Source organism: Oratosquilla oratoria, chromosome 4 (genome assembly GCF_046742065.1).
Source record: "Oratosquilla oratoria isolate Oo_2021 chromosome 4, ASM4674206v1, whole genome shotgun sequence".
Lineage (NCBI taxonomy): Eukaryota > Metazoa > Arthropoda > Malacostraca > Stomatopoda > Squillidae > Oratosquilla > Oratosquilla oratoria.
In genome coordinates, this window is record NC_134780.1 from 27,276,894 (window position 1) to 27,285,209 (window position 8,316).

At 36.9% G+C, this 8,316-nt stretch overlaps 1 protein-coding gene across 3 annotated transcripts in view; it reads right to left on the reverse strand.

Moving 5' to 3' along the window:
- Window positions 1–8,316, reverse strand: part of obe (activating signal cointegrator 1 complex subunit obelus) — a 64,525-nt gene that overhangs the window by 56,033 nt on the left and 176 nt on the right. Inside the window, exons 1-3 of one of the 3 annotated variants that reach the window (XM_076183747.1) lie at window positions 8,201–8,267; window positions 4,876–4,908; window positions 4,588–4,720 (exon numbers count right to left, since the gene is read on the reverse strand). In XM_076183747.1, coding sequence (XP_076039862.1) covers window positions 4,588–4,720; window positions 4,876–4,894 — 152 coding nt within the window. In that variant the 5' untranslated portion in view covers window positions 4,895–4,908; window positions 8,201–8,267. Of the gene's footprint in view, window positions 1–4,587; window positions 4,721–4,875; window positions 4,909–6,117; window positions 6,273–8,200; window positions 8,268–8,316 lie in introns of those variants that run through there. The other 2 variants (XM_076183749.1, XM_076183746.1) reach the window with 2 other exon arrangements.

The window sequence follows — 8,316 nt, forward strand, 5'->3', positions numbered from 1 at the left end:
CAGAGAAAATTCTATCCAAGACAGGGAAACTAGCAACAAATGATCAATATAAAAAGGTATGGATAAAAAGAGAAATGAATAAGGAGGAAAGAGAGGCAGAAAAGCAGAAAAGAATTGAAGCTAAGGCAAAAAACGAGGAAAGAACGGAGTCAGAGAAAGAGAGATTCTATTGGAGAGTAGTGAACATGAAAATAAAGCAGTTCGACATACTAAAGAAAAACATAAGGGAAACAGAGAACACAATGGAAGTGGCAGAAAACTAAGAGTGTCTTACACAAATATAGATGGATTGATAACAGGAATGAATGAACTGAATGATTATTTGAAAGAAAAAGAACCGGACATAATGGGAATTGTAGAAACAAAATTAAAAGGCCCACTACCACCCAACAGTGTAGGACATGATACATACAATTATTGGATTAGAAACAGAGAGAAAAAACAAGGGGGTGGAGTTATGTTCCTGACTAAGAAGGATATAAACGTGAAAGGTGTCATATATGGAAAGAATACAGTAGAGATGATTATGATAGAAGTGGAAGACCGAGATAAGAAGAGCAGAAAATTTGTGATCAATTATGTGCCTCCGAAAACAGCCTCATGGGAGGAGAGTGAACATAAAAGTATGTTAGAGGACACAAAGATAGCATTAACTAAAATAATGGAAGACGGAGGAAGAATAGTTATGATGGGCGACTTTAATTGCAAAGAAATCTGCTGGGAAGAAATGACAGTAAAGAGTGGTGATGACTCATGGGGAAATGCTCTACTTGAGGTGATTACTGACCATTCAATGACACAATGGATACAAGAGAACACTAGGTATAGAAATGAAGAAGAACCATCGAAGCTAGACTTAATAATTACATCTGAACCTAGAATAGTGGACAAGATTGAATATAAAACACCAATAGGTAAAAGTGACCACATATTGATTGAACTGGAACTTAACGAAGAAAAATATATGAAAAGAAATGAACAATATAGAAAAGGAAGAATGATGTATGAAAAAACAAACTTTGATAAAATAAGAGAATTCTTCCAACAAGAAAACTGGGAAGAAATATACAAAGAAGAAACATCAGTGGAAGAGAAATGGAATATTTTGACAAAAATTTACAAAAAAGGAGTGGAAAAGTATGTCCCAAGACAAAAACAAGAAAAAGAATATGTAAAATGCTGGTACAACAAAAGTTGTAGGGAGTTAAAAGACAAAAGAGACAAAGCCTGGACCAGATGGAAAAAAGACAGAAGACCTGAAAAATGGAAAATATATACTGGTTATAGAAATGAATATGTACAAAAGTGCAGAGAGGAAAAAAGAAAATATGAAAAAGATGTTATAGAAAAGTGTAAAGATCAACCAAAACTATTCTACAGATTTGTAAACAATAAACTGAAAAACAAACAAGACTTGGAGAAATTAAGACAAGGAGGAGTTGAATACACTGAGGAAATGGAAATGGCAGAAATTATGAACAAACATTTTAAATCAGTGTTTACAAGGGAAAATATACAACCTGAAGAGATTGAGTGGAAGGAAAAAGTCCCCCCTATGGAAGAAATAGAAGTAACAAAGAATGAAATATTGACACACTTGGGTAATTTTGATGTCAGAAAATCGCATGGGCCAGATGAAATAGCAAACTGGATTCTGAAAGAATGCAGGAATGAACTGGCAGACAAAATACATAGCATAATAAGCAGTTCCTTAACCCCTTCCATACGGTGCCGCACACGTAGGCGTCATGGGGAGCGAGTGTATTCGCGAGGCTGCCATATCGGCGTCTTGATTATATTTATTGTAGTCGCCCCTCCATAATGACATTCTTTCTAATTCTTTTGTAATCGCATTTTCTATGGTTATCAAAATTCACGGGTGAAGAGAGAACGATCGATATAAGCGGTGACTATATTTTATGATGCGAGTATTATTACGACACGTCGTACGGCTGGCATTGGCTGCTGCCACCGAGATCTAAGTCCATGACGCCTACGTGTGCGGCACCGTATGGAAGGGGTTAAAAGAAGGAAAAGTTCCAGAAGATTGGAAAAAAGCAAATATAGTACCTATATATAAAGGAGGAAATAAAGAAGAACCTACCAACTATAGACCAGTCTCTCTAACAAGTACAATAGCAAAAATATGTGAAAGAATTATCAAAAGTAGATGGGTAAAATACTTGGAAAAAAACAACGTACTAAATCCTAGGCAATTTGGATTCAGACAAGGACGATCATGCGTCACCAATTTAATATGTTTCTATTCAAGGCTAATAGATATAATACAAGAAAGAGATGGATGGGCTGATTGTGCATTTCTAGACCTAAAAAAAGCTTTTGACAAAGTACCACATAAGAAGCTGCTTAAGAAATTAGAATATGAAGGAGGAATACAAGGTAAATTGCTAAATTGGATGGAAGACTTTTTGCAAGAAAGAAAAATGAGAGTAGTGATAAGAGATCAGCACTCAAAATGGAATGAAGTAATAAGCGGTGTCCCGCAGGGAACAGTTCTGGCCCCAATAATGTTTGCTATATATATTAATGATATGGATGAAGGAATTGAAAGCTATATGAGCTTCTTTGCAGATGATGCAAAATTACTGAAAAGAGTGAAAACTGAAGAAGATTGTGAATCACTACAGAGAGATCTAAATAAAGTACAAGAATGGAGTAAGAAGTGGGAGATGGAGTTCAATACAAAAAAGTGTAGTATAATGGAATTTGGAAAAAGCAAAAACAGAATAACAGGATCATATAATTTGGGAGAAGAAGGAATAAAAAAAGTAGAAAATGAGAAGGACCTGGGAGTCATTGTTATGAATAATATGTCACCTGAGAAACATATAAATAAGATTTTTGGAGAAACTTATAATTTAATAAGAACAATCAAAGTGGCATTTACATACCTGGATGAAGAAATGGTGAGGAAAATCCTAATCACCCTGATAAGACCAAGATTGGAATATGCAGCAACGATATGGTCACCAAGTACAAAAAAATGTATAAAAAAACTTGAAAGAATACAAAGAGCAATCACAAAACTGGCACCAACACTCTCAAAACTATCATATGAAGAGAGACTACAAAAACTTAAACTACAGACACTAGAGCAAAGAAGAGAGAGAGGAGATTTGATAGCTATTTACAGAATCATGAAAGGCATAGAAATTACTGATAGAGAGAATCTGATAAAATGGGATGACAGAAATACAAGAGGACACGGAAAGAAAATAAAAAAAGACAGCTATAGAAGAGATTTGAAAAAGAACAGCTTTCCTCACAGAGTAATAGACAGTTGGAACAAGTTAGATGAGAAAGTGGTGTGTGCAAAAACAATACATGAATTTAAAAATAGTTTAGATAAAATGAGATATGAAGACGGGACCCCACGAGCATAGCTCCCCTTCCCGTAAAATACAACTAGGTAAATACACACTCCATCCATCACACACCCATTTGTTTCCTTATCTATATACCAAAAATCTTTTCCCTTATAAGGGAGGTAGTCAGACAAGACATGCACCCATCCCACATCCAGCTGTTTTCCCTTTTTCATTGTAGCTCCTTGTGGATGAAGGATCATCTCTAACCCCCATCCACTGCCTGAGGACAGAAGAATAATACAGAGCATGCACAAGATAAATCTATATACTAAAGCTACTCCACCTTTCACCAGCAGACACAGAGGTGTCCTGAAACTTAAAAACTCATGTGCTGAGGGCCTAGATAAGATACCAAACTACCATGACACATCTAGGTCTGGAAACAGTATGACTCACACAACAACCTTGAACAACTCCTGGTTAAACAACAGCATGCATTATCCCCGTCCTAATACCAATCAACCAATTTCCAGTTTCTCAGACTTATCTCACTCCTCTTCACCATACCAATGCAGATGGAGATGCTGATCCTAAAAAGGAGACATCAATCCCCAGAAGCACACTATTCAAATATCAACAACCTACTCCCAGTACACTACAACCCATCCATTCACAATTATATACATATACAGACACAGATCAAACCAAAAACTTTTTCATAGACCAGTGAATTTAATACTTCATCAAATATCACTTGCCAACAAGGCAGAAGACTGATTACTCCATAGACACAGAAGAATGACATTAGTGCATCTACAATCAGGTCATTATCTAGCACTAAAACAGTAAAACACAGAACTGGCCTGGCATCATACACCAAATACCCAAGATCAAACAGGAGATGCAGATCATGTTACCTTACACTGACCTATACTCACTCAATTCAAGCCATTTCACAAAATTCATCCTGAGGGACCTATGGGCTAACTCAGTGGTTTTTACTGAATTCTTCAAATGCCCAGCAAAAGAGATCCAAAGCAATGAACTTTGTAAATCTTACAAAATAAAGTATAAAAATAAATTAATAAAACTACATGAGGAACTAAGATGAATGGGAGGAAAGGATGGTGGATGGGAGTGGAATGGGTGGGAGTGTATGCCTTTTGATTTGGCTGCCTCCCTGATAAGGGGGAAAAAGCCCTTGGTTTAGAGATAGATAAATGTTGAGAGAGATGACAAAACTATTTACAATACTCACTTAAGCCTTTTCCTCCTTTCTTCCCTTTTGATAGCAAGAACCCTAACTTCATCGTATGGCTCATAGGATTCTTTGGGTCGACTTAAGTTAGGAAAGGTACGAAGGAAGGAGGTCAACCGTGGTGGGCCCTCTCCTGTTGGAAATCATTCTTTGTGAATACATAATGGAAAATAAAATAACAGAGGCTTGTAATAAATATAATGTATCAAATATATATATCATTCTGATAGTAAAATGGATATATCACTTTCTTGAACTCATCACACTTGTTATTTTCAATTGACTTACTTGGGCCTTCAAATACCATGATGACTACTCCACCTGAGACAAAGAAAAGAGCAACATGGTGAATTTACATACTGCATATGACTGATATGCATTACAAATGTACTCTTATCCCCTGTTTATCAAGACTTTATTCTGAATACAAAAATGCCACACACATATAATAATAATAGACCTAATGTTTATATCAAAATAGAAATTACTTAATACAGTCATAGTGGAAAAACCTGAAGGATGCTGGAATGGAGGGTACATAGGTCATACTTGCCAAAACATCTGAGAGAACTTGTTGAGCATATAATAGTCATAGGGACACATGACATCCCTAATTATGCAGTTTCACCAATTTATGGCTTTATAGTCACCTACATTGGTTGCATGACATGAATGTGAGAAAAATAGGAAGCATAGGACCCAGGTATGTTTCCCCGGGGCAGGGATAGGTGATGTTAGAGACAGGATTGAAGAGTGTATAGTCGGAGAAGGTGTGAAACCCATTGTTTGTTTGTGTGCTGGTGAGAATGACATAGATAAGTTAGGGAGTGAGGAATTGTTTTCACGGTTTTGGGATGCGCTAGATGAAATTAGGAATAAGGGAGGGGTTCCTATTGTAAGTGGAATCCTTCCAAGGTATAGAGTTGGAGGCATGTGGCATTCCAGGGCTATTGCAATGAATTGCAGGCTGGCAAAATATTATAAGGCCAATGGATGGGCATTTGTCGAAACCTGGAATTGCTTTTACAGTAAGAATCATCTATATACAAAGGACAGGGTGCACTTATTGCCCAGAGGATTTTGACTCCTTGCTGAATCCCTTGATCGAAAAGTAGGCATCCTGTAAGCTTTTTTTGGATAGGTTACTTGGGAATCACAGGGGGAAGTATTGAAACATAGTTTAGGCAATAGAAACAGCTCAGTGAGGGACTGTGTAAAGAATTGCCACATCAGGTAGAGGGAGGATAAACTAAAATTTTAATATACAAACAGCAGAGGCATAATAAAATTGATCTACTGCAAGGTAAATCATATGTAGAGAGATTTGATATTATAGCTATTACTGAATCCTGAATCAATATAGCTGACAGACATTTCCTTCCAGAAATTGAGTAAAGGATACAAGTTTTTTCACAAGGACAGCATTGGCAACCATGGGCGAGGAGTAGCACTTTTCGTTAAAAATACAATAAAATAAAACAAATTATTACCAATCATTGGTGTTTACTAAGGAGAGGTTAGATAAGGTACCTGATTGCAATCCGATTTTCAGTGGGGATGAAGAAAGTAGACTAATATCAGCATTAGCATGGTAGAAGTGGTCGAGCAGGTTGAAAAACTTAAAGCTACAAAATCCCCAGGTCCAAACAAAAATTTTCTGAGAGTGCTTAAAGAATGTAAATTTGAAATCTGCAACCAGTTAACAGAAATATTTTATAAGTTGGTAGACAGTAGTTTTGTGCCTATTGCTTGGGGGCAGGCAAACATTGTTCCTATTCTTAAAAAGGAAGATAAATCATCTATATGCAACAACAGGCCAATCCATTTGACATCAGTTATAGGTAAAATGCTTGAATCAATAATAGTTAATAGACTCAGAGAACACATTGAGAGACATGATTTGATTCGTGACACGCAGCACGGCTTTTCCAAGGGTAAGTTATATTTGACTAATCTTCTATCCTTTTACACTAAAGTATATAAAGTGTCAGATAACAATGACAGTTATGATGTTATTTATCTTGACTTCAGCAAAGCATTTGAGGTGTCCCACCAGAGAATATTAAATAAAATCAAAGTCCATGGCATAGGAGGAAAAGTGTTAGAATGGATTGGAGCTTGGATCAGTGACAGAAAACAGCGGGTCACCATAAATGGTGTAAAATCCAGGTGGGGAGTGTTTCTAGTGGGGTCCCCCAGGGTTTGGTTTTGGGTCCCTTATTGTTCATTATGTACATAAATGACTTGGACAATGGGATAAATAGTAATGTTAGTAAGTTTGTGGATGACACTAAAATAGGATGCCTAATTAGATCAGGAGACAACACTGAGATTCTGCTGGACATTTTTAACAAATTGTTCAAATGGTCAGTGAAATGCCAAATGAACTTCAATATCTCAAAGTGCAGCGTGTTAAACATAGGGCTACACAACCCCGAAAATATAGCTTAGATAACATGTTTTTAGAGAAAACTGAGTGCAAGAGAGACTTGGGAGTTCTAGTGAGTCCTGACCTTAACCCCTTCAATAAGGGCCACATCACACGTATGGCAGCATTAGCTGCCAGACATGCGATGTTGCGTCATAATACTCGCATTATGAAAAATAAAGTCACTGCTCTATCGCTCGTTCTCTTTCACCCATGAATTTTGATAACCATAGAAAATATGAGGAAGCCAGTTTACAGAGTATGAGGGTCACGCAAGTATGACTACAATAAATATAATCAAGACGCCGACATCGGCATCCTCGCGTACCCACTTGCTCCTCATGACGCCTATGTAGGCATCACCGTATGGTAGGGGTTAAATCCAGGAAATAGTGCATTAGTGCCAGGGATAAAGCTAACAGAGCATTAGGTTTCATTGCTAGGATGGTTATCGTTATGAATAGAAGTGCAGAGGTAATTATCAAACTCTATCTAGCATTAGTTAGACCCATCCTTGACTATGTGGTACAGTTTTGGTCTCAGTCTTATAGAATGGACATCAATTCACTAGAATCAGTACAGAGGAGAATGACCAAAATGATAGGCTTAGAAATTTACCTTACAAAGAGAGGCTTAGAAATTTACCTTACAAAGAGAGGCTTAGAAATTTACCTTACAAAGAGAGGCTTAGAAATTTACCTTACAAAGAGAGGCTTAGGTACTTTAACTTACACTCTCTGGAATGATGCAGAGTACGGGGTGATCTAATAAAGATGTTTAAGTAGATCAAAGGCTTTAACAATGGTCATGCAAACAAGGTCATCATATTATAACAACAGGCAGTAAAGGATTTAAACTGGACAAATGGAATAGACTTAGTGAGTGATGAAACTATTTGTTTTAAGAAACAGTTAGACAACTTTATAGATGAGTATGATAAGTGGTAATGGACATGGAACTGCCTGGTGTAGGCCTCATGGTCTCTTGGAGTCCCCTTCATTCATATGTTCTTATCACAAGAACATAAGGATGATAAGACTCAAGATCTTCTGGGCAGTTTCATTACGAAATTCCATAAATACGTAATTGCTACAGATTTCTGGTTTTCAGTAGTTTTCTTAGTATTATATCTTTATATATTCATCTTAAGAAACTCCTACAACCTGCTATTCAATATACACTGACCCTAAGAGAAGGAAGGCAGAGAAGTTGTAACTACCATCCGGCACACGGTGGAGCCACAAGACTCGCTATACCACGAACTTTCAATTTATTGAGAAAATACACCTCACATTCCACTC